We start from the raw sequence: 26,904 nt of genomic DNA on the forward strand, positions 1-26,904 counted from the left end.
GCATCTAAAGTGTTGTATAGAATAGTCAGCACAAAAAAAAGAAATTTAGACACCACTCTAGATTAGACATAGAACCACTCGAGTTCACAATAAACGGCAAGCACATCGTAGGTACACACCGCTCCAAAGAATTTATCTCAATCCGGTGCCGGCAGATCTCAAATGTTGCACAGCAATAAAACGCCGTTATATATCTAGTAAAATGAAACGAACCAGATCATGCAGTGCACTCGGACGACCTTCAACTTGCTGACTCTCTACACCCTACTAGCTGCTATATACTGAGATCGTGCCGAACGTATACCTTGATCATATTGCAACTTAGGGCAGCCCGGAGGGTGAACTCGGAAATTGAGCCCTACGATACTCCTAAGCTTATGAAAAATTAATCAATGCTAAGTCACGTGTTTTGTCTCTGTTGAAGTTAATAACATACTTTGAACTTTTTAGATTGTATATTCCGTAGAATGCATCATGTAAGCCGGGTCAAAGCGCAGGGTAATGAAAAGGTGTTTCAGCTAGAACAGGATATAAATATAGATTGCGACTTTTTCCCGGTGTAGGTTTTGTGAGTGTTTGACGGATTTGACTGAAGTCGGAGCAAAGTGGGAAATATTTATTTACCGATTTCTGTGAGATGTTGATATACTTTTTCTTTGACATTTTCATGAAATTTAATCAAATTAGGTTTTTGGTTTTATACCATTTTTCTATGTCTTTCGTACAGAACAACCACATGGAGACGCATGGCTGCCTACTTTTGTTCTCCATATGGAATTTTAAAAGACTAATCTTTGCGGCACATGCACCCAGGATTGAAGGAAACTCGTCTGTGATGCAAAGATGAGGTAATTTTGTCGTTTTTCTGAGGAGTAAAAACTGAACTCAAAATTTTCAAGCGATTCGAGTGAGACTGTAAAAAAAATGCGAGGAATTTTGTTGGTGCTCTCTTTCTCTTGATGCGATGCTCACCTTTACTCACGCATCAAAAGAACTCTTGAGTGTCCCGCCCGAACACGACAGTACTCGGTGAATTGTGATGGCACTCCTTTTTTGATGGCATTTTACTCTGTTGCGTTTTGTGCTACATCTTCCTCGCTCATTATTTGCCTCTCTGCTTAGCATTTCGTTTGCTCCCTCGCAAAGAGGCAAAAGCAGCACGCTGCCCTAGGGTATGTCACCGAACTCTGATGATGTTGAGGAGTATTATCAAGCTTGCATGCACCCAGTTTTCTAGCATTTTTTCGACTTGGCTAGTAAAGTGCATTTAAAAATAACCCCCTATCACTTATTACTCAGATTGAAGTTATCGTCAGAGGGTCAAGGTGTGAAATTTTTGATTCAATTTTATCTATTTCAATGTCAGCTAAATAAATGAAAATAAGGAATGGGATTTCTAAGACCTTTGCTCTCAAAAACTAACTTCATCAGGGTTACACATGATGTTTGTAAAAATTCAGAGCTGGTCGCAGCTTTGAAAAGGTTGAGAACCACTGGTCTAGATCATTACCTTAAAACAATGCAATTTAGTGTCACAATATTGAGCCCCGCAAACAAAACCAACGCAGCAGCAAAGTAAAGCTGCTGCGTCACCGCCAGTAGTGTATGGGAAGGGGAACTGATGATGGATGTTAATATATTCAATTCCATCTAATACGGTAATTACCCCGACGATAACGCCAACTGCGAGAACCGTCGCCGTGCTAAATCGTTGGCGACGCGACACAGCCTGCACATTGCCTAGCGCTGCTTGCAATCGAGTGTGATGTAACTAATTCTGACCAGCGCAACGTGTAGGTTTATGACTCAAATTGAACTTTAGAATCGAAACCTGTTTCGGCGCAGACATCCGCCGACCGGTAGTCTACTGGACGCTCAGTAGATGATAGATGAAACAAGTGGATTAGGTAGTTGTTGTAACTGGCGGAACTAAAATGTGCGTTTCCTCGCATTGATCGGGTGTGCTGACAACAACAACAACAAGTGGATTTGTTCTGATTAATCATTTGATGCCCTTGCTTGGGAAGTTTGCGGTTCTAAAGGTTCTAGATCATTCTGCACGCTGCTGATACGCATCGTTGAGCGATTCAATTTCCATATGCAGTAAGGCCGAAGGGGTGTTATTTGATCCACAGCAACTTGTTACACTGCAGTATCCGCTTCATTGAGCGGCAAATGAGAAAAAAAGGTTAACCGCAACTGCATGTCAACTTGAGCGATTCTGGTTTCAATTTGGCTAATTGTAGGAAAAGTTCGCGATAGTGCACTAAACACAGGCAGCCGCTAATCATCGGACGGAATGTGACAAATATATAAAACATGGAAACCCTACAAATGGCTACGTAGAATGAAATATGAGCTACAAAACGGAACTGTGCCCTACTGTATCGGTGTGTGAGGTAGCTGCGATGTAATTGGATTGTTTTTTTTTCAATGAAACTTGCGTTGATAAACAGTTGGGGTAGGTCAGTGCTTGCTAAACTGTAAAGCAAAACTTTTTCAAGCAAAAAGTCGCTCGAAATCATACTAGAAGTGTAACACTCAATCTTTCACATACCTTCAGGAAAACTCCCAACACCGCTAGCCCATCGGGCTGCCCGGCGGCTTCGGCGAAGCTCTTGTACTTGGTCTGGTTCCAGTGAACCAGGTGCAGCTCGCCTGCGAAAGACTCTCCGTCCACGGTGTGCTCCGAGCCCCGACGGTCCGAGCAGCCCCAGTGAGCGTGGAACTGTTCCAGGATGAAGATTTCATCGTTCAGCGGTCCCCCCGTCAGCTGGGATCCTTTGCCGTTAACGTCCACCCGCCAGCAGTAGCCCGGATTGACCAGGCTGCGTGTGTTTTCCGGAATGTACGTCCAGCGCAGCGGGTTCTGCTTCAGATCGCTCGACTGCTGGGTCTTGTCTGTGACAATATCAATCGGTGACTGGCGCTGGCCGGCGGCCTGTGGGTACATTTCCGGCCAGACATGTGGTCCTGAGAGCGGGGAAGAGAAGAGTCAAAACGTTATGGATTAGTCTCATGATGTAGATAATTGTTGTGTTGTGGTTGGAATTGCATATTGTCTCTAGGCTTAGTCGTGCCAGCCAATCACTTTTACCTTCGATGCTGGCGTCGCCTGGACCACATGGCTACGAACGTGTTTGTTGATTATGTGGTCAATGTTGTTGCTCAGATGATCATTTTTCAATTGTTCATAACCAGAGTTTGATTCCTGTTGTATTCATTCGAGATTGGGCAGCATGATGAATACAGTCAACTTTCCATAACTCGATATTGAAGGGACCTTCGAGATACAGAGGTATCTAGTTACAGAACACAAAACCAGTGCAACTGCGGTCCAACGTTTACTATAGGGTATCCCAGAAAGTATGGAGACAACTTTCAAACATATATTCTTGGGGAATTTTAACTGCTTGTGCAAATTTGGTTTGAGAAAATAACCTTTTACGTTGAAATTTTTGATTTTAGAATATCAATTCTTATCTAGCCAGCACAGACCCTACTTTTGTGTTTTGTTGAAACTTAACTAGTAATTTTTGTTTTTTTTTTTTCAAATATTTTCGATGTGGTGGGTTCAAGTACATTGTATCTAAGATGTCCCACAACTATTTTTGTTTACAATTTTATTTGGCTTTCCTAGAAAACATTTGACAAAATGGTAAAATTCTAAAAATACACTAGTTTTTCCCTCTAAATAAGATAACTTCATGAAATCATGACATTTAAGTTATTTTCAATATGAATAAAAATAATTCATATCGGATTTACTTATGTCGAGTATCTATACTTTTGAACAGGCAACACAAATTTTAGATTTTTTTTTATGTTTTGACGAGTTTAGGAATTGTTTTTGATTCTTTTTAATTAGCTAAAATCGGATTTATTGTTTCTATTGAAATTTCATATACTTAAGTTTATGGTTTCCATTGAAATTACCAATAGTCTGATTATTTATCGTATCAGCAATGATAAATATATATATATATATATATATATATATATATATATATATATATATATATATATATATATATATATATATATATATATATATATATATATATATATATATATATATATATATATATATATATATATATATATATATATATATATATATATATATATATATATATATATATATATATATATATATATATTTTAGATTTTATTCTACGTATTTAATAACCGAGCATAAATTTCGTACAACAAAGTCGCTCGGATATAACGCGATTTGTGCAAAACTGATAAGAAAAGCTTCTAGAAATGTAACAGCATCAATAAGGCTGATACAAATATTAAATTTCTTTTATGTCCGAGACCACTTGGAAGGTACGAGGGGGGGGATAAAAATAAATAAGGAACAAAAAAATAAAAATAAAAAAAAAGTATTTTTTTCGAATTTTTATTTTTAACGATAATTGTTGAACTTTTTTCAAACGTTCTCTGGATCATTATTTTACTTGTTTTTTACTTTAAAAATTGAAAAAACCTAACTGATGTCAAAAAAATTATGAATCTTTTTTTTTCTCCCCTTCAAAATTTTCGGATTTTTGAAGGGGGGGGTGACATAAAAGAAAATTAATATTTGTATCAGCCTAAACAGGTTGCGAAAAAAAGCTCAAAATTATAAATCTGCTCTTCATAAGTGCATGAAGAAAATGTGTGGAAATCAGATTTCTATTTACACTAGTCTTGAAATGGCGGTATGTCAAAGTAGTGTCCATACTTTTTGGGACATCCTATATGGTTCTCTTACACGATATCGAGATACGTAATTTCGAGTAAGTTAGAGTTGACTGTATATGAAAAAAGGTTGGAAAACAAGTTTCCCGCATAGCATATGATCTGGCCCTAAAAGCCACTGGTAATCAATACGTTATACGTTATTTAACAATGCTAACATGAAAAGAAGATCCTTCTGTATCTCCAAGTGGTGATAGTTTTATTTTGGTTTATTCATTTGCTTAGAAAACAATGAGCTACCAATGGTTTTTAGGGCGAGATCATAAGTTTCGCAAGATTTGTCCTTTCGATCTTCCATCCTTTCGACGTTTACATATAGATGTACATATAGATTAGTTAAAAATAGATTTGTATCGGAAAAGAAGATACAGATCAACTGATTCCGGCACAAAAGTGGCCACAAGCACGGAGTGCCTTAAAAAAAAATTGGGCTTTGTGATTCATATTTTTGCATCAATGCTAGAAAGTATACGCATTTTTTTAGGAAATTTTTGGCAGAGTTTGAGCAAACTTTGTGTTTTTTTTCCAAAATGTTAGTGCAAAACTCTTTTTTTAGAAATTACATTTTTATGTTCATATTATCTGCAGAATTAATGGTAGGCATGAATCTCAGGTAGTGTCATACATAAGGCCTGTACTAAAAAAAAATAACCATTTCTATCCATGTGTAACTTTTTTGTCCGTGGGTAAAAATTGATAAATATCTGGGTATAACTTGAATGAAGTGTATTGTTTCCATGTGCAAAATTTAACATAATAAATTTATTGTGTCGCCAGCACTAAATTGAAGTTCGGAAGTCCAGACTTCCGACTTCCGAATTTACTTCCGAAGTTTTTTGACACTTGAACTTGGCAGTTACGTTATGATGAGAATAAACTTGTTTTGGTTAGCAGAAAAGGGAAGTGAAGTCCGATTACAGTGCGCCGCCAAGAGGCCAACGAATAAAACGGAATCTAAAGAAAAACAGCAAAAGCAGGTGATTGAGATACTCAGTGGCAGAATGAGGGAATGGCTGGTGGAACTTTACCGCCGTGAACCTGTCCTGTTCATTGGAGAAGCAAGCCAAAAGATCCACAGAAGATTTTTCACAACCATGAACTAATCTATGATTATGTCACGCTGCAACTTCCAGCGGGAAGAAAACCTTTACTGCGGGCCGTGTTTACAAAAAATGAACGATTTCGCTGCGCATTCATGCACTCAATGTTCATCCGGTGAACACTTCTTCACTGGATGTTGGTTCGGATGTCATTTTATGTAAACACGGCCCGCATTTAGAGCGGAAAAGTAAAAGAAAATCGGCAATAAAAGAAGACCGTGGATAAGTCCATTAGTGTGTCATCCTGCACGATGCTTTTGTTTTGATTTGCTAAGTGCAGTGTTGCAAGATCATATGATTTGAACAGAAAATAATATCGGTAGTTGCCAGTTTGCCAGCGACTTTACGACAATTTTTGTCTAAATGCACAATAACAACCGGTTCAGTAATGGCATCGAAACAAGAAGGAATTCGCCGGAGAATTTTGCGCGTTGTCATGGAAAATCCGACTGCGACCATGAGATGGATCGGAAGATAACTGGGCTCCCATACAACTGTCTCTTGGGTGGGAAAATCTTTTAAGGAGTCCCAGACGACCGAGTGGCGTGCTGGAAGTGGAAGAAAATCGAAGACAGCTGATCCTGTGAAGTTGTTGGATTATTTCAAACATAATCCAAACCTTTCGACGCGGCTCTGAAGGCCAAGTATTACGCCTGTGGTTCGTTCAGCAAATCATGAAACGAACTGGGCTTCGTGTATTCAATGTCCGGAAGGCACCGAACCGGCGTGATCAACAAAACACGGTGGCCAAATCCCGTGCAAGGAAGCTGTAGCAGATACCGGGGCTAGAGTTCTACGTTGCCAAATGACGGTTTGATGTTCCGGAAGACATTAAGAAGAAAAAATTGACAAATTCGCCAAAAAATACTTGCTCTGGCAGGCCATTTGCCATTACAACGGGTACCATCAACAGTGAAATTTACCGCACCGAGTGCCTCCAGAAGCGTGTGTTGCCCTTCCTGCGGACGGCGAGACATTATTTTGACCGGATCAGGCATCATGCCATTACGCGCGCTCGACGTTGGATTGGTACAGAAACAATAACATTGTTTTTGTACCAAAAACCGCCAACCCCCGCCAAGTTTTTGGGCTATAATGAAGGCCAAAGTTCTTGAATCGTCAAAGGTGTTTAAAAACTAGCTGGATTTAAAGAAAGCATGGATGAAAGTGATCAAAAAGGTTGGCTCCACCATTGCACAAAATGTAATGAGGAGGTGCGGGCTTTCAGCGAAGTAAAGGACATTGAATGAAGTAATTATGCCAAAACATAATCCATATGTATTAGTTCATTCCCTGAAAGTTTCAAGGAAATCCGACTTAAAATAAATTTTTGGCGAACACTACTGGCTGATGCATTTTCTGCGAGTATAGGCCTTAATCAAATTTTTAGCTCATGAAACCATGCATTGGAAATATTTCAACGAGGAAATTGTAATTTTCGGTCGAACTTTCATTGCATGGAACAAAACGAAGATAAAATGGTCGGTGTTCAGACAGACTGGACTGATATTTTGGCCTTGTAAATAATTTTTAAAGACTCCATAAAATCTGTTTTTTTTTTCGATGTTTTTTTACGAACGTTTCTATTAAATTGCTGAGTTTTATCGTTACAACAAGCCCTGATGAGCTGGTAGCGGTCGGACAGCATTAGTGACTTTAGCGACCAAAACGAACAAAATACCCAGGTAACCAATGAGCATTTGAATAAGTCGCACGGTGGACTATTTATTGCATTGAAACTGCTAATTGCCCTATCAAAGCATTTTGATAACTCAGCTGCCTTGAATGAGCATAAGTACTGCTGTTTAAAATCATTCTGCTGTTAATGGACATTTCAACTGCACGGGATGTTTTTGGATTGAAGCAATCAAAATGCTTTTTTATTGCCACACGATTGCTACATGTGAAGAGTACAGGTGATGTGTTACTTATTCACCAACATATCCCTTCTTGCTCTCTCGTTCAATGTTTCTATGGATCTATTTTGACTCGCACTCACGCATGATATCGTAAGGAACCGTCAATGCCTGCGCTGAAAAGTAAAATATTTCTCTCCTTCTCTCACTCGAACACAAACCAGCAGTTTTGGAATGATGATTGTTCTGTTGGACTCAGTCAGTAAAGATGAATAAATAATATAGGGTATCGGCCAGCAAAAATAAATCTTGCTGGTCTTCTGCAATGAATTATATGGCATTCATGAATGCCTATCGTTGATGATCTCACACAGAAATCAAATGTAATCACATACCTTAAAATGCGCATTAAGCCAATGTTTCTCATCGAACGTCCTGTAGCACATCCTGAAGCGCGAAGGAACAACCTTAACATTTCCTGCTAACATCTTTTGGATTAAATGTTCGGATCCCAGTTATAAATTAGGAAGCAAAAATCTGCATAGCATCCACGTTGGTGTGTGGAAGAGTGAGAAAGTAGAAAAACCTATTTTTGTTTTGCTCTTCAGCGAGGCGTTACGCTTATTTTGACAGTAAGATGAAATGTTTCTGAAGGTGTAGCATTGAAGCAGCCCTGTATTTCGCCAAAACCTGCTTTTGCGCTGCACTACCAGCAGCTATATGTCCTCTGAGCATATAATGCCTTGCTTTTTAGATGAATATAATGCTTGATAAGTGCTGTTACAAATGCTTCTTGGTTACTTGGGTAGTGACCTAAAACTGGATTCAAAACTAATAATATTAATCATAAAAATAACGAGAAATAAAAATACGTTCTATGGATTTAGAATGCAGAGAACTGCAGTAATTCGAAATATTTCTCAACAGTTATCTGTCTGGAATATGACCTGAAGGTCGTATATGGTCAAAAAGATGACGCATTGGATATTTCACTTCTTATATATTACGAGTCAAATATTAACTTGGTATAGGTACCATTTTATGTTTCTGATCTCAAATTCGTAATAGAACAGCCACTCATATCACTATTTCTTAATTATTATTGTCTAACAATGTTCAAGCACTCATTATAGGAACATGTTTTTTGTACAGAAATAGTTGACTAAAATCGTGTAAAAACAACATCAAGGGTTAATCAGTAAAAAAAATACATGGTTTATTTGTTGGAATTTCTGCAATAATATCTAGCAAAATTAATAATCGCTTACGAAGTCAAGGACGAGTTTCTGTCAAACTCTTAAAATATGTTTGGTTATATCCTTACCGTCTCTGACATATCTTCCAACAGGCAGGTTTAAGATTCCTTATATAGCAGCATATTACTGCAGAAAGTTCACTAGTTATTTATTTAGCAGGACTGTTAGACATTGGTCCTGGTTTTCGCCAAAATATTTCGGCCAGACAATTCATCCAAAAATCGCTTTTTCAGTTTTACCACAATTTTCTCCAAAACTTTTCCCAGAATTTTTTTTACATATCACGTTGTGTTTGAAAAGCTAACCTATCCTTAAATTTAATTATCATCAGAACACGAAAATAGTGACTTTAGGGATGCTTTTTCTGGAAAAAGTGACTTTGGTGACTTTTTGTTGGAAGTAGTGACTTTTTTGTGACCAGGTCGAAAAAAAAAATGATTAAGTCACTAAAAAGTGACTTGCTAGCAGCCCTGAAATGCAATTATTTTGTCATTCCGAATGCACAAGGTACGTTTTCCTGAAAGCATACTGCTATTTTTGGGTACACAGTCCAAACCTCTATTAGTCGATATTTGAAGGGATTTTTGACTCATGGAATCGAGTTATGGAACCACAATGCTATGGAAAGCTGTTTGAGGGGACCATCATAGTAGCCATGAAATTTTGTTTTAATATGGAGGTATCACTGTAATTACAATCAACCCCATTTTGAAATTTTTTTTGATGAAAATGTAGTGTGTATTTTTCTGCAAACATAAGCTTTTGGCTGATATAAAGTATGTCTGTCATAAAAGTAATTTGTGTTTCAGTCAGCGAACTTTTGCCCCATACCAGATTCGAATTCTTGCCCCATCGGTGGGGTTAAAGTTGATTAAAAACTGCTATAATTAAAAAAGGGATAATGGGTAATATTTTGACACAAGTTTGTTCAGCAACATTGTAGCCAATATGTTGAAGCTTCATTGTCTGGTATTTATTTCTTTTGAACTATTATACTGTTTCTGGAAGTATTGATCACTCCAATAAGGTCGATTTTTGCGCTACTTAATCTAAATACAATAGAAATGGTAATAATTCTACTTTCCATGATCATAGACGTCAGTTATCGTGATAAATTATTCAAATTAAACATCGCCATCAGTTGATTCTTATACACAAACTTTTTTAGATATTCTGACTTAGATTATGTATCTAAAGCCGTGTGATTCGTTTCACAGTAAATACAGATTCTAAGGCCCGTTTGCCAACCGATTTCCCACGATACTACGCGGTGCAAACATTATTACCTGTTTACCAAACACCAATAGAAGCTAACCGCGACAAAAAGCACCCCTGATTTACAAGTTTCGTGACTGAGCTCTCAACCTTGGTAGGTCGCTCCGAACCGGATTTTTCCAAAGAAAGCTCAATAGCTCCAGCCCTGCACTGCTCTGCTCGTTTCTCATTCACGTCGATGATGGTGATGAAGTGTCTGACAGTGAGTGGATAACTGCTTCCTCAACCACCCCCACCACGTGGTAATCGGTCATATTATCGGAACCTAAGCCTAAGGCTTATAAAGAATCAAGCAAAACACGGAATCGATGACGAAGGCGTCGTGGGTGCGATTCGTGCCTAATTGCATTACAAACAGTAACACAAGTGTAGCACATTCAGCATATTTGTATGGGATGGCAGTTCAGATTCCAAAGAGAGGAAGGAAGAATAATGCATCATGTGCATTTTCGCTTGCAGAGTGGCTCATGCTTATGAGAAGAATCATATGCCTGTGAGTGGGTGTATAACATGGAAGAAACGTAGACATTTTTCAAGGAAGTGATACTACTTCATCGAGCTTAATTTGCGTTTTGCGATTCTCAGTCCTATCAGCTCCATTTTCAATTATTTACGAGACGACTGGAATAAATATGAAACATACATCGATAGTAATTTTGATGTTAACATTTCCTTGCAAACAAAAATTTAATATTGACAATGTTATGGATACTTCAATAAATTCCATTGTCGAAGCCAGGGGAACTGCAATACCCAACTGTGAAGTAAAATTTGAATCCGTGATTATAGACGATGATCTTAATTTCTTGATCCGTTTTAAAAACGTGAGGAAAAGGCAATTCCAACGCACTCGCGATCCTGCTATGAAAATTATATGGCAGGATCTGCAAAAACGTTTTACTCAATAAAAAAAAAATGAATTGAAATTTCTAAATTGGATCATGGCTCTAAGCCCTTTTGGAAATTATCTAAAATTGTGAAAAAAAACCTCAGGAGCCAATTGTGGAGACAAACAAATTATTACTAACTAATTGCGAAAAAGCTCAAAAACTTGCTATGCACTTGACTTAACTAATCTTTGTTTGCCGATGATACAGGCCTTATCGCCAAAGAACGAAGTCTGCGTGTCATCTGTAGTAGATTGCAAAAAAAGTTTGGATATTTTTTTATCATATATGCAAAAATGGAAAATTTATCCTAATGCTTCCAGAACTCAACTTATAATATTCCCACATAAACTTAAGGGGACACGGGAGACCGTGTTATTTTCCCTATCTTTTGTCTCACTCTAACAATTATCATCAAAACTTTGCCGAAGCAAATCTCGAGTTTTAGTGAACCGATGAAGCTGAAAATTTAATCGATTGTGCACCACATTTATAGAATATAGTGATAAATTTTTCACATCCCCATATTGAGTGGTACTTGAGATCTGCTTCTTCAAATGGATAGGATGATTATAATGACGTCCCGTGCGGCCTTAATGTTCTTTATTTGAAACCTTCAAGTAACATGTTGTCACGATGAGAGGGGTTCCAATAAATTTCTATTGTGTTTTAGAAGTAATTTCGATAAAAAAATTTCTTTTTGATGCAACCCGAAACGTTTAATGATACTAAATCATTTAGTATCATTAAATTTGACTAAATATCCACATTCTATTAGAGTTTCCAGCATTTCATCACGTAGCAAATTCGTTGAATATTCAAATAGTAAAAAAAGTTAAACTCCATAAAACAATCAGCTTAAATATTCTCATCCTAATGCTTTTCGAACGTGAATAGGAATAGCAAACACATGAATATTAAGAGCATTTCAACAAAACAAATTAAGTTCCCATCAAAATCACATAAAATTGCCAAATCCAGGATCATAAATTAAGAGTCCAGCTTGTTTTATCGCAGTTTGCAAAATGCATTGCAAATAAACAGAATATTCAAAATAGCAGCAAACGACGCAATAAAAATGTTTTTCTCCGCAAACAAGAGAGTTTTTTGGACCGGCATCAAAGTAGGAGTTGCAATCAAATTTAATGGATTCTTAAAACAAACTTGGCCTTTATTTGCTCTATCGTTAAAATTTAAGTGCACTCCTGATTTACTGCCAACTGGTCCGCAATCTCTAATCGTGCGTCGGAGACAAAAATGCTTGCAAAAACAGATTCCCGTTTTGGACTCCTACTTATGCATTCAAGAACACGTGGAACCGGTTCCGATCGCGCAGTCATAAACCAAAAATTGAACTTCTCCACGCCTCTCGATCATATCATCCCGCGAGAGTTACTTACATTATCTGCAGTGGCAGGCGGTGTTGTTGTCATCCATTCCACCGCCGCCAGAAACAGGAACCAGTTATGCGACTGCAAGATTGAAAGTTGTTTGCCGGACAAAACGTGTGTAATGTCTATGTAGAATCTATAGCTGCCAAGATCAAGCGCATAAGGTTTGTTGAGTGGAATGAACTATGCACTTCTAAATTTGGATCATATTCATTATAAATAGATCGGGACTAACGCATACCTACACGCACTCATGTAAGAGTGGCATCTCCCAAGTTGGTAAGTTCTGCCTTTTTTTTCTACTAATCACAAAAATGTATAGGCCTTTTCAAACGAATTACAGTCCCATTATACAGTTTGTCACGTTTCGAAGTTATGATGCTCTGATTTTGTCACGTTAAGATTTCTGCAACATTTTTACATATAAATTTGAAGGTAATTTTAAAGCTAATCAAATGTTATAGAAACGTAAAAAGATTCATGAATAGTTTAGTGGTAATCGTTTATGTGCATTTTGCTACGGCAAGTTATTGAACTGATTTCTGATGCTATCCCTGGTGGATTCGAGAAAGTTCTTTGGAAGGTTTTTGAAAAGATATGTAAACGATAAACGATATTCATTAGATTCATGAGCACTCCTTAAGAAGTTTATGGCAATATAACGACAAGATTTTCATGAGAGAACCTCAGATGGGTTGAACTGAACAACTGAGAATTGCAAACACGGACAAAAACGGAACATACCTGTATTTCGCAGCCATACCGCGAATTGGTGCCACAACCTTAAATAACTCAAACAAACTTCAAACTTTCCTCTCCACTGCACCGCATATTCAAATGGCAGCGCATTTCATTATTTATGACTATTCTCCATCCAGCCCAAGCGCATCAGCAGCATCTGCAATACACTTAGTAGGCCTTGCGATTATATCACACACAACTGCACTCAGCCGAATGGTGGATATCCCATAGCGCGCACAAAGCAAGCGGACATAGCGCCACGAATCATCGGAGTCAGTGAACTTTCCAGAAAGCAAAATTAAGGTTTTGTTTACCTTTTTTTCTGTCGTCCAAATAGTTGGTGAGCAATCGTGTATAGAGGAGCGTGGCATGCATGTGGCCCCAAGATCAGCTGTGACGGATCAGCACGAGACAGCTTCACGTGCTCGGCTGGGCAGAAAATGACACACAAAGCAGAAGCACGGATGATCGCCGCGAGAAGGGGGGCCCTGGTGGGGAGTTGATGTATTAGTCATTTGGGGGTTTACACTGGATGGAACCGGTTTTTTCCGTTGTTTACGTTGAAGTCAGCGAATAATTTTCGCACTGTCATAAAACATCGATTTGAAATATGGGGTTGTGGGTTTTCATCGGAAGTAACCGGCTCCGAAATCCTTAAGATCGTTCAGCAAAGATCGAAACAGGTTTGCGTCAGACGGTCAGACTACGCTGAACTACAAAAGGGCCTTTTTTTGTCCAATCAGGGCATGGCAGAACTTGCAGAAGAATCTATCGAGGGAGCGATGAGCTTGAAATTCGCGATCAAAGCTAAATCGATCGATGTAGTTGTGCAATTGACTACACCGCGCAACACCGATCCGATCAAGTAGGCCTGCAAAATAAGTTGCGGCGTAAACAGCGAATTAACGCTTACTTCGCTTGAACGAAAGCCGGTTTCCAACTCTATTTGGAACGACTGGGCTCTTTCTGTATATGGTTGGTACCGTAAACGCGGGTGAAATTGATCGTTTATTTCTCGAAAATGTAAGTAATTCCAAAATAATCGTGCGAGGGTTATTAGGGTTTCAATGCTAGTAATGGACCCCTTAGTAGCTGAAATTCATTCTAGACGCTTTTCCGCAATGATATCTCAGACGCATATACGTTTTGTGGAGTCTAACAACAAATTCAATGTCTTTACTTCATAGTACGTCTATGAAACATACAAAATCATTCGATTTTTCCAGCGAAATATGCATTTGAAAAACTGTTGTCCGAATGCCTATTATGGACCCTCCCGGGGTCCATAATAGGATTGTTTACAAATTTGACGTTGCGTATTATGGACCCTCCATTTGATTCCCATGTAATCCGGCTCGCTGCCGACGAGCCTATTATGGACCCACCTGGAAATGCGTATTATGGACCCTCTTGTGTGGTTTCATTTACAAAACTGTTCAAATATCTGTATTTATGCGTCTCGAACCAAATATTTTGCCTGAAACTGCTGACTAACAATGTAATCGAAGTTTCCCCGGTGGATTATCATAGGAATAAAGTTGCTTTGAGTGTTAATTTTATGTTTTTCTGTAGGGGGTCCATAATACGCAAAGGGTCCATAACCGGTATCGACTCCCTATTTAGGAAAAACCTTCGAAAGTTGCCTATAGTTTTTCTTGATGTTTAGTTATTGATACATTTAATTTTTCATTTATTTATTTTTTATTTATTTAGTCAACTAATAGTAGACTGTTTGTTAAATTCTACGTAGCATTGTATCTTAAGGAGATAAAACATTATGTAAGATTTGCTCGCGACATGTTCAAGTCAACCACTATGCAATGCTGATTATAAAGAGACGTCATCAGATTTATTAGATCGAGTTTTGCAGTTAGAAAATTATTTGATGCAAAGAAAGTCCAATTGCTAAACTGACTAGTGGGCGTGCAAATGGATATTGTATTGATGGAATCAATACGATGCGATAGGAAATTATTAACAAATGAAATCGTGTCTGATTCCCGACGCTCATTTGAAGTTTCAATGTCGATAAACATGCATCGAGCCTCATATGATGGCAGTGGAAACGGTGTCCAGCCTAATTTGCGTAGAGCATATAAAATAAATGGGTTTTGCACTGATTCGGTTTTATCGCCAAGTGTTTTCATATGTGGACACCATATAGTACTATATTATTCTATAATTGATTTTACGTAAGCATAAGGTTTTAATTGTATAAGCATCCCGAAAAATGTAGCTAAAAAGCTTAATGAACGTACAGGTTAGTTGCTTTATGGATAATGATATTATAATGGTCAGTAAAGATAAGTTTAGATTCTAATGTAACACCTAAGCCTCTGTTCTTAACGTAGTTTTGAAAAATTTGATTTTCCAAACAGACAGTAAGCTGTGGTGTATTTCATTTTCTGTTGACCCTCTAATACCCAACCCCGCCTTTAGACGGGGTACACTTTGGAATTTTGTGTATTTTTTCGTAGCTCGCAAATCAAAATGATTTTATTTTTGGCTTATACCTTGACTCATAACACGCATATAAGAAAAGTTTTTTATGACTTTTGAAACTTTTTTGTATTTTTAAAAATTGTTTGAAAAATTGCATTCTTATATAACCTACAAATGCCTGGGCTTCATTTAACGTGTAATATAAAAAATCGTACCTTTTATATTTTTCTACGATTAACCTATCACAAACGAAGAGCCTGGTGGTATTAAAATCATTTCAAATCTGTTTTTTCCGTTAGTTACACGGAAAATAAAATACGCTCCGAAAAAAAAATAAAAATTTAATATTTTTAAAAATACCGTAACAATTTAGATTTTTATTATTGCCAAAAATCAACAACTAAAAAAGGCTTCAAGAAAAAATGAAATAAGCTAGGGATGTTCAAAAATAAAAATTATAAAAATCAAAAACCAAAATTTAAAAATTTGCGAATAAAAATAAATAAATGCCCAAAACGCGGTAAATGGCTGGGCATGGCGTACCATTGGTACCTCGTGTACCTGCAGGAATAAAATAGACCCCTTTGTGCGGTCCTTAGCCTCTTGCCCAGCAACTCCTATCCCTACCTCCTCGTGGTACTGGCCGGGGTACGAGTAACCTTGGGGAAGATCGGGTAACCAACCCCCGGTGGGAACTTTGGTCGTATGCTGACAGGGAAGGGGGGGTTTGCTTCTGCAAACCTGGAGCGTCTGTACTCCACGTTAGGAGCGGCTCACAACAGCGTCTGTTCCCCATGTCAGGGGCGGCTGATCATCGTCCGAGTGCCAGAGAAGGACTCTAAGCTAAACTGCGCACTATGGCCCTCCGAACATTTAGGGGGAATGGTCCTCCGGAAATCTAGGGGGTTGGTGTCAGGCCCTGCAAGCCAACCGTAAAAACACATCAGCACAGGAACGTCAACGAGAGAATACGGACCGGAACAATCGGCAAAGACCACAGCGACGAAAATGGACTAGCGATTGGAAACTCGGTACGTGGAACTGCAAATCTCTCAACTTCATTGGAAGTACTCGCATACTCTCCGATGTACTGAAGACCCGCGGTTTCGACATCGTAGCGCTGCAGGAGGTGTGCTGGACAGGAGCATTGGTGCGAACGTTTAGAGGTAATCATACCATCTACCAGAGCTGCGGCAACACACGCGAGCTGGGAACAGCTTTCATAGTGATGGGTGATATGCAAAGGCGCGTGATCGGGTGGTGGCCGATCAATGAACGAATGTGCAAGTTAAGAATCAAAGGCCGATTCTTTAACTTCAGCATAATCAACGTGCATAGCCCACACTCCGGAAGCACTGATGGTGACAAGGACGCATTTTACGCGCAGCTCGAACGCGAGTACGACCGCTGCCCAAGCCACGACGTTAAGATCATCATAGGAGATTTGAACGCTCAGGTTGGCCAGGAGGAGGAGTTCAGACCGACGATTGGAAAGTTCAGCGCCCACCGGCTGACGAACGAGAACGGCCTACGACTGATAGATTTTGCCGCCTCCAAGAATATGGCCATTCGTAGCACCTATTTCCAGCACAGCCTCCCGTATCGGTACACCTGGAGATCACCTCAGCAGACAGAATCGCAAAAAGACCACGTTTTGATCGATGGACGGCACTTCTCCGACATAACCGACGTCAGAACCTATCGTGGCGCCAACATTGACTCCGACCACTACCTGGTGATGGTGAAACTGCGCCCAAAACTATCCGTCATCAACAATGTACGGTACCGACGCCCGCCCCGGTACAATCTCGAGCGGCTAAAACAACCGGATGTCGCCAATGTGTACGCGCAGCATCTTGAGGCAGCGTTGCCGGATGAGGGCGAGCTCGATAGGGCCCCTCTTGAGGACTGCTGGAGGACAGTCAAAGCAGCCATTAACGACGCTGCCGAAAGCGTTGTCGGATATGTGGAACGGAGCTCAAGAAACGATTGGTTCGACGAGGAGTGCCAGGAGGTTTTAGAGGAGAAGAATGCAGCGCGGGCTGCAATGCTGCAGCATGGTACGCGGCAAAACGTGGAACGATACAGACTGAAGCGGAAACAGCAAACCCGCCTATTCCGGGACAAAAAGCGCCGCCTGGAAGAGGTGGAATGCCAAGAGATGGAGTTGCTGTACCGTTCTCAAGAAACGCAGAAGTTCTATCAGAAGCTCAACACATCCCGCAAAGGCTTCGTGCCGCGAGCTGAGATGTGCCGGGATAAGGATGGGAGCATCTTGACGGACGGACGCGAGGTGATCGAAAGGTGGAAGCAGCACTACGATGAACACCTGAATGGCGCAGAGAACACAGGCACAGAAGGTCAGGACAGCGAAGGCGATGGCTACGTCAGCACAGCGGACAGCGGAAATCAACCATCTCCCACGATGGGGGAAGTTAAGGATGCCATTCAACAGCTCAAGAACAACAAGGCCGCTGGCAAGGATGGTATCGGAGCCGAACTCATCAAGATGGGCCCGGACAGGTTGGCCGCTTGTCTGCATCGGCTGATAGTCAGAATCTGGGAAACGGAACAGCTACCGGAGGAGTGGAAGCAAGGCGTTATATGCCCTATCTACAAAAAGGGCGACAAACTGGAGTGTGAAAATTATCGTGCAATCACCATCCTAAACGCCGCCTATAAAGTGCTATCCCAGATTCTCTTCCGTCGTCTATCACCTATAGCAAACGAGTTCGTGGGAAGTTATCAAGCAGGTTTCATCGACGGCCGCTCGACAACGGACCAGATCTTTTCCGTGCGGCAAATCCTCCAGAAATGCCGTGAGTACCAGGTCCCTACGCACCATTTGTTCATCGATTTCAAGGCGGCATACGATAGTATCGACCGCATTGAGCTATGGAAAATCATGGACGAGAACAGCTTTCCCGGGAAGCTCACAAGATTGATCAGAGCAACGATGGACGGTGTGCAAAACTGCGTGAAGATCTCGGGCGAACACTCCAGTTCGTTCGAGTCTCGGCGGGGACTACGACAGGGCGACGGACTTTCGTGCCTGTTGTTCAATATTGCGCTTGAAGGTGTCATGCGGAGAGCCGGACTTAACAGTCGAGGCACGATTTTCACGAGATCCGGACAATTTGTTTGCTTCGCGGACGACATGGATATTATTGGGAGAAAATTTGAAACGGTGGCAGATTTGTTCACCCGCCTGAAACGCGAAGCAACAAGAGTCGGGCTAATGGTGAATGCGTCGAAAACAAAGTACATGCTGGTTGGCGGAACTGAGCGCGACAGGGCCCGCCTAGGAAGCAGTGTTACGATAGACGGGGATACCTTCGAGGTGGTGGACGAGTTCGTCTACCTCGGATCCTTGTTGACGGCTGACAACAATGTTAGTCGGGAAATACGAAGGCGCATCATCAGCGGAAGTCGTGCCTACTATGGGCTCCAGAAGAAACTGCGGTCAAGAAAGATTCACCCCCGCACCAAATGCACGATGTACAAAACGCTCATAAGACCGGTAGTCCTCTATGGGCATGAGGCGTGGACTATGCTCGAGGAGGACTTGCAAGCTCTTGGGGTTTTCGAACGCCGAGTGCTAAGGACGATCTTCGGCGGCGTGCAGGAGAACGGCGTGTGGCGGCGAAGGATGAACCACGAGCTCGCTCAACTCTACGGCGAACCCAGTATCGTGAAGGTAGCTAAAGCTGGAAGGATACGCTGGGCAGGGCATGTTGCAAGAATGCCGGACAACAACCCTGTAAAGATGGTGTTCGCCACGAATCCGGTCGGAACAAGAAGGCGTGGGCGCAGCGAGCTAGGTGGATGGACCAGGTACACCAGGACCTGGAGAGCGTGGGTCACAGTCGAGGATGGAGAGAAGCGGCCATGAACCGAGGGAATTGGCGAAATATTGTTGGCGAGGCTTTATCAAGATAATTGATGTAAAGCCAAATAAGTAAGTAAGTAAGTAAATGCCCAAAACGTGTTAAGAACGATTTTAGATAACGAAAAATAATACTTAAATCGAAAATAAAAATTTGGGTATTAGAGGGTTAAATGCGATAAGATTACTTTTTTGATGTTTAATTGCAGTAAGCTTTCACTGTAGCATTGATCAAATATACTTATTTTGTTCAGATAAATGTCGCTGTCTCTTTTACTACTGATTTTCGTATAACGTGACGATGTAAAAGTCAGCATCTCCTGATGTAACGTGAACAGGCTTTAATATTTCCCCTTAAATCTTACTATTTGTTGGCTATCTGTTAAATACGATTCGATCCAGTTGAGGGAAATCATCACAATTCCCATTCCATTAAGCTTGAAAATCAACATAAGAATGTATAATCTATCAAATGTGAAAATCATTAAACAGTGTTTCGTCGTGGTTACCTTAGTCCATTTCATTTAAAGTGTAATTTACAAATTACAATAGGTTTGTATGGGGCCTTCCTTAGCCGAGAGGTTAGAGTCTGCGACTACAAAGCAAAGCCATGCTGAAGGTGTCTGGGATCAATTCCCGGTCGGTGCAAGATCTTTTCGTAATGGAAATTTCCTTGACTTACCTGGGCATGTATAATCGTACCTGCCACACGATATACGAATGCGAAAATGGCAATTTTGACAAAGAAAGCTCTCAGTCAATAACTGTGGAAGTGTTCATAAGAACATTAAGCTGAGAAGCAGGCTCTGTCCCAGTGAGGACGTTAATGCCAAGAAGAAGAAAAATAGGTTTGTTAAAGTAGAACGACCTTTCAAGAAACCTCCCAAGTTTCTCGTTATGAATCAAATAAATAAATAAATTAATACAATTGTATTAATATAATGTATAGTATTGTGGATCTACATACCAGCTGAATGCGAGAGGACTTTGCCCCAGTAGTTTGTAATCAGCGTTCAAGTTCAAGAGGCATTCCAATGCATTCAAAGGATATGAATATCGTTTGGACACTGCTAAGATGTTGAATTAATTTATACATTTAATTGAAAGAATGCGTCAAAAGAGGTCTTTTCTCGATGTTGCTTCAACAATCATTTTAAAATTAAATGAATAACAATATTTGTGGTTTGTATACCTTATTACATGTTTAGTTTATGTATCTAGAATTATCAATTAGTCTTATTTGAAAATGACATATTTTTTACTAGTCACTTGAACTCAGGACTTTCCGAGTTATACCCGATCAGTGGATTACAACAGCGTGGTAGAAGACTTTGTTACTCAGTAAGCTCGTTTTTCTAACAAAATATGCTATGATTTTGGCTAGTTAGTTGTTAAAATAACAAAAATAATGTCAAAATGTCCTCTACATCAAAAAAGATTAAAACAATGGCTGATGCAAAAAAATAGTTAAGGCCCAAGTAAAAATGGAGCAAATGTCTAAAATGAAAAAGCAGCTTTCTGCATTAAAATCGACAAATAAAAAATAATAATACCACACTGCTGTTTAATTTTGGAAAATAAAACAGCTGTTTTTTTCGATTTGTCGATTTTAAAGCAGAAAACTGGTTTGTAATTTTTGACATTTGCTCCATTTTTGCTTGGGCCTTAAGTATAATAAATCTTCGAGATGTTTAGTAGAATACCTTAACTGCAAGGCCACCTTTAGTATCGTGTTCAAGGTTCAACTTCGTGCATTAAATTTTTACTTACTAGTTAAATAGTCATTAATTGGTCTGAATTGTTTCTTGGGCAATTGCCATGAATTTTAAATTGATAAGAATTCAGCAAGTGTATTTAAAACAAACGATCAACGAAACAATACATGATTAATTTCACTCCGAAATGGAAGCTTCCGGTCGTTTGACTTTAAAGAAGGATAATGTTGAGCTTTACAATAATAATTTCGATACATGAGTAATGAACGTTCACAGTCGTACTTGAAGTCCTGCCAGACATCAAAAACGGTAAGAAGTGATCAATTTCACCCGAAATTACGGTACTGCAGTAGCAGTTTGGCGATGATTGGAGTTTTTCTTCGGAATTTTGAAATGCTCTGTTGCCGCAGTTGTGTTTACTGGTAGCCATCATCTCTTTGGTGTTGTCGTTAGAAAAGCCGTCGTCACGTGATTCGAACCTCGTGCGTCAACACACCTTCAAAGTTGTTCAGTTTGAGAGGCACCGAATAGGCGTGCGGCCATTGGTGGCAGATTTTGTAAACAGATCCAGCTTCTTTTTATGGCACCTAGGTATACTGGAAAACAAACTGGCGGCGCGCCGGATCCGTTGGCCAGAACGAAAGCATGACTTTCAACACGTGCTACAGGGTCGACTGCTGTTTAGTTTCGACGCTTATCACTCAAGCCGGTGAAGATTTGTAGCTATCCATCGCTCGTTACTTTGCCATGAGTGTTGTTTTCTTTTATGTTCCCATTTCTTGTGATGTTTACAGATGCAAATTAGCCGGGTCAAATAACTATGATAAAAAAGGCTGCTTGATAACCGGTATGGCGGAGGAATGCGTCATGCGAGTTGTTGACACTGCGGAATAAAGGATTCTTCTCGTTGGCAAATAACTAGCACCTATCTACCCTCATACGTGGTGGCGCCCTTCCGTTATCTGCCTATTCTCAGCTTCATCCCGAACTTTTGCTTTCGTTTGAAATGTAGTTTTCAGTGTGGCTGTGGAAAGTGTCAAGGTGTGAATATTGAGGTTGATCAAGGTTTTTCATACACAAATTATTTGTGTTCTTGTAATTATAGACCGAAACCAGATGGCTTGTTGATAGGGGAAGAGGTGGTAAAATGAACACCTCAAGGATATCTTCTTATTTCTGATAGTAAAACGAGGAATTTGTATTGTTCTATCGCAAAACATCAAAAATAGAGATGTTATCTAGAGCAGTGACACGAATTTAGACTAAAATAGCTGAATTTTCACATATTTTTATCGATTCTACCCCATTACCCCAAATGCTATTTCCCCGAATTTACAATTATATTGACATGATGATATTGATGACATTTCCCCATGATATTGGAATTCGGGGTAATGTCATTCGGGGTGATGGGTCGTTCGGGGTTTTGAAATTCGGGGTAATGGCGTTCGGGTTAATGCCATTCTGGGTAATGGGATTCGCAGTAATGGGGTAGAATCTTTTTATTGCAAGCAAAAATCGATGCAAATGTTTATTTTACCTGCACTAATCAACAGCTGTTGGTGGTAAAATTAACATCATGTAAAAACGTGAGCAAAATAAATATTTAAAAAAAAAAATCATTGCATTCCCTAAAATACATCAATTATTTATTGTAACCCATTTAAAAAGATATCTAAAGGTATCAGATTTGACATCATATCATAACAACATTCACCTAACCGAAAAACTTCAAGACTTCCGTGCTAAAAATTACGTCAGTTCTAATTTTCAAACATGGTTTTCTAAAATCTTAGTTTTCGTTGATATTTTCACTTCAGTTGACCTCGATATCAACACGAATACTCCCATTTTTGCTCTCATTCAAATTTGTTTTTTCTCGTTAAGAGGCACGGGTTTCATTTTACCACCACTTCCCCTATACTGCAATGAACATTCCGGGCAATTCAGCTAAGTAATCATCGTGATTATACATCTTTGTGCTGTTTAGTTGAATACCTAGAAATGAATGAGATTTAAATTTACTGCCCTTATCCGCATAACAGTCCCATATTATATGGGATTTCCTATATAAATGGGACTTTTATGCGAGTATGGGCAGTTTAGTATTTAATCATTCAATTCCATTAGAGTTTGTACCTATATTTTAACAGATACGCGTATTGTATTTGAAGTCGAGTTTAGTACACGACACTGAAGATGATCCTACAGTTGAGGTCGAAATATGCGTATCTATCAAAGAACACAAACTTCAGTGGAATTAAATGGTAAAGTGCTAAATTTGGTTTTCATTTATTTAAGGTGGAGATGAATCGAAGCAAAACCTCAAATTTTCATGTGCCCAAATCTAGAGAACCAGATAGTGGTCCGAGCTGAAAACTTAATCGATTGGTCACCACCTGCGAGTGACCATTCGATCAAATTTTTAGCTATATCCGTTGTCTGGTTCTCATGATTCGTGCTCTCGAAAATTTGAGGTTTGGCTTCGATGCATCTTCACTTTATGTAATCATTGATATCTTGGGAATCAATGAATGGGGTTTACACTCATGAAGACTCAATTAAATGTCTTCATGGAATTTGTACATTTCCTTGACTTCTCTGGGCATAGTGTATAATCGTACCTGTCATACGATATACGAATGCGAAAAATAGCAACTTTAGCAAAGAATAATAACTGTGGAAGTTCCCATAAGAACACTAATCTGAGAAGTAGGCTCTGTCCCAGTGAGGACGTTATGCCAAGAAGAAGGAAAAAGGATGAATATTTCGTAAATCAATTTACCGGAACAAGTTTAATTAACTTCAAACTACTGGCATGCTTCATTCATGAGTCGAGAAAATTTTCTTTACTAAAAATCCTCAACCTGTAGGAGTCTAACCCACGACCTTCAGCTTAATCTTGCTGAATAGCTGCGCGTTTACCGCTACGACTAATTGAAGCCTTGACAGCTACTAGTGTTCCGATCAAACTGATCCACTTGTCTTAAAAAATAACATGATTATTACATATTCCCAACGTATAACTGTGACAGATATACACATAAATTAGAGCATAATCAAAATATACACTCGTAATTAGTATGCTGATATGATCAAACATCACACATCACATGATAAGATCTGCGCGTGCTTTAATTAGAAATCCTGCAGAATGCGTTAGACAACACATTCGTTCTGCTTCTGCATACCAAAAAGCTCGCAGTATGGCTATTTCTGTTGGCGAAATCCACCAGAAACTGGTTCATAGCATTAGCGGTAGTTGACTAGGGGTTTTACCTGCTGAACACTGGAATAGCGACTTGGGAAACCGGTTTCAACTGGAGAAAATTGCACTTGCATCATAAAGCACCTAACTCCCTACAGACGCTAGATTGACACGTGATGTCACACATGTTTATTCGTCATTACTATGGATTGCGCCGACCGGCTCCTCCCATAGAGACAGACTGTCAACTGGAAACCGAAAGCAGCTGTCTTGAAAGAAAACAGCTATGCGAAACACTTTTCCAATTATCTAGCTCGAACCGCCGAGAATGCATTCAGAGCAAACGTTTCGCTGGAATCCCGCGAGATTCGAGTGACCATTACCTATCTACAGTAGTCAGTCAGTCACAATGAAGGTGGTTCTAGTTGATCAGTCACGTGCTGTTTTCGAAAAATTTCCGCCTTAGATAAATCACTAGGCGTCACCATACCTGCCGGCGTTTCGTTCAGATAGACACCTGTATGGAAGTTTGCAATGGAACCTTTAGCTTTGCATATGGAAAACTAATCGCCGTGTAATGGCACCTAGGTCTAGCTCCATTTGTCAATGTGTCACCTGTGTAACGATCGTTGTAACTATTGCTTTATTTGAAATCCCCACCTGAACAAACGCACGATTGATGCAACCCTTAATCTTTACAGCATGGCTCAGAAAAATGCGAAAATCGTCATACCATGTAGTAAAGTTATCAGCAATTACATTTACTTCTACTAAGTTCAACTTAGTACAATTTAAGCATTTTTTTTATAAGCCATACTGTACGACTTTCCTTCAAAGAAATCAATTTCAGTTTAATCATTTAACACTTTTCAAGAAAATCGTTGACCTTACGAAAGTCAATTCAATCAAGTGTGTTCAACTGATACTGCTCATAACGATTGAGAGTTGAGGTCGAGCTCCTTGTTCCATCGTCCGACGATGACTCCGGACTATTTCGCTAACGACCCGTTTAACAGCGGAGATAGCGTGGTTTCATAATTCACGAAAAACAGTAACCGTTCTGGATGCCGCGTGATTTAGTAATTTATGGGAGCAAATTTTGTCCAGGTCCGGACGATTCTTTAGCGAGACTGTTTTCTTTCACAAAAAAACGATGCCTCTTGGAAACAGGAAAGGTAAAACCAGCTAGAGCTGCATGTTTATTGATTGGTTTACCTTGAAATCGCATATATTTGTACGGATTCTTGTGGAAATAACCAGCGGGAAAAGTATAAACAACACCAACAACGAAGTGCGATGTCGTCCATTTCCTGATTAAGGATGGTAATAACGAAAACATTATTTGTGCAAATCTGCTTGCGTCACAACGCACGCAACCGAGTTTGAAGTGGGTTTCAAGGATTGTACTCGGCTAAGAAAATACTTAGAGCAGGTTTTTATTCCATTGGGTAATCACGTGGAAAACATGAGATTTTAATTCTTTTATTATAGAAAGGCAATGGGTTATTCTTACTTCGTATGTATTTTTTTCCAAGAACATTTTTTGAATTGTGTATACAAATTGTTTACTTAAAGTTATCACATTTTTCAAAAAAAAAAAAAAAAAAAAAATAACACACACACTGAACTTGCCTTAGCATCGGATCGACCACAATTTTAAATCAAAGTTTTATTTTATACTGTCGAATGTTTGAGATGAGGCCTGGGAAGAATCTCATCCCATCGTTGACGTTTTTAAAGCTTTCATCACAAAAATATTGAACTCGATGACTGCATGATAAAATTTTCTGGTATGCTTCAAATTCCTCTCTTGTGGGGAGAAAGTAATAGGGTTAAAAATCATGTCCAAAACGGAAAACGGAGTCTACACAGATCAAACAACACAAATAACAAATAAGGTACCGTGGAGTAAGTGGATATAGAAAAATCAAAAGTCAACTTCATTGTTATGTACAGCTAACGTGAATAATGTAATTCAAACTTGATAACAAATGAGGGACTAATATACTTCAAATCATCGATAATTTTGATTTTTCTGATTATTATGTATTGAGCATGGGGGACCTAAAAATTTGCGCCAAATGATCCACTTGCCATCAATAGAAAAAATCTGTTCTCAAAACAAATGTGATGTAATTTTGTATAGTAAGAATGACATTACTCTCGTTCTTGTTGTTGATGCTAGTAATGGTACATTTTAATACTTTAAAATTAAAAAAGTAGCTTTATTTATTCAAAATATATTGAAAAATATGTATACATTAGTTAACACTAATTCGAACAACAAAAAAACATTGTATTCGTCCATTTATACACATAAGTTAAACAGAAGTATTGTAGGATTATTCCTAACGATGTTTTTGAAACACTCGTAGTTTGTAAATATTAGTTACATTTATTT

The 26,904-nt window shown here is 39.3% G+C and overlaps 1 protein-coding gene across 1 annotated transcript in view; it reads right to left on the reverse strand.

The window, feature by feature from the left end:
- The window catches only part of LOC5565700 (carbonic anhydrase), a 54,682-nt gene that overhangs the window by 9,470 nt on the left and 18,308 nt on the right, over positions 1–26,904 (reverse strand). Inside the window, exon 2 of the mRNA XM_001649993.2 lies at positions 2,558–2,973. Within this exon, the coding sequence (XP_001650043.1) occupies positions 2,558–2,973 (416 nt within the window). The remainder of the gene's footprint in view (positions 1–2,557; positions 2,974–26,904) is intronic.

This window comes from Aedes aegypti, chromosome 2 (genome assembly GCF_002204515.2).
Source record: "Aedes aegypti strain LVP_AGWG chromosome 2, AaegL5.0 Primary Assembly, whole genome shotgun sequence".
In the NCBI taxonomy this organism is placed as follows: Eukaryota; Metazoa; Arthropoda; class Insecta; order Diptera; family Culicidae; genus Aedes; species Aedes aegypti.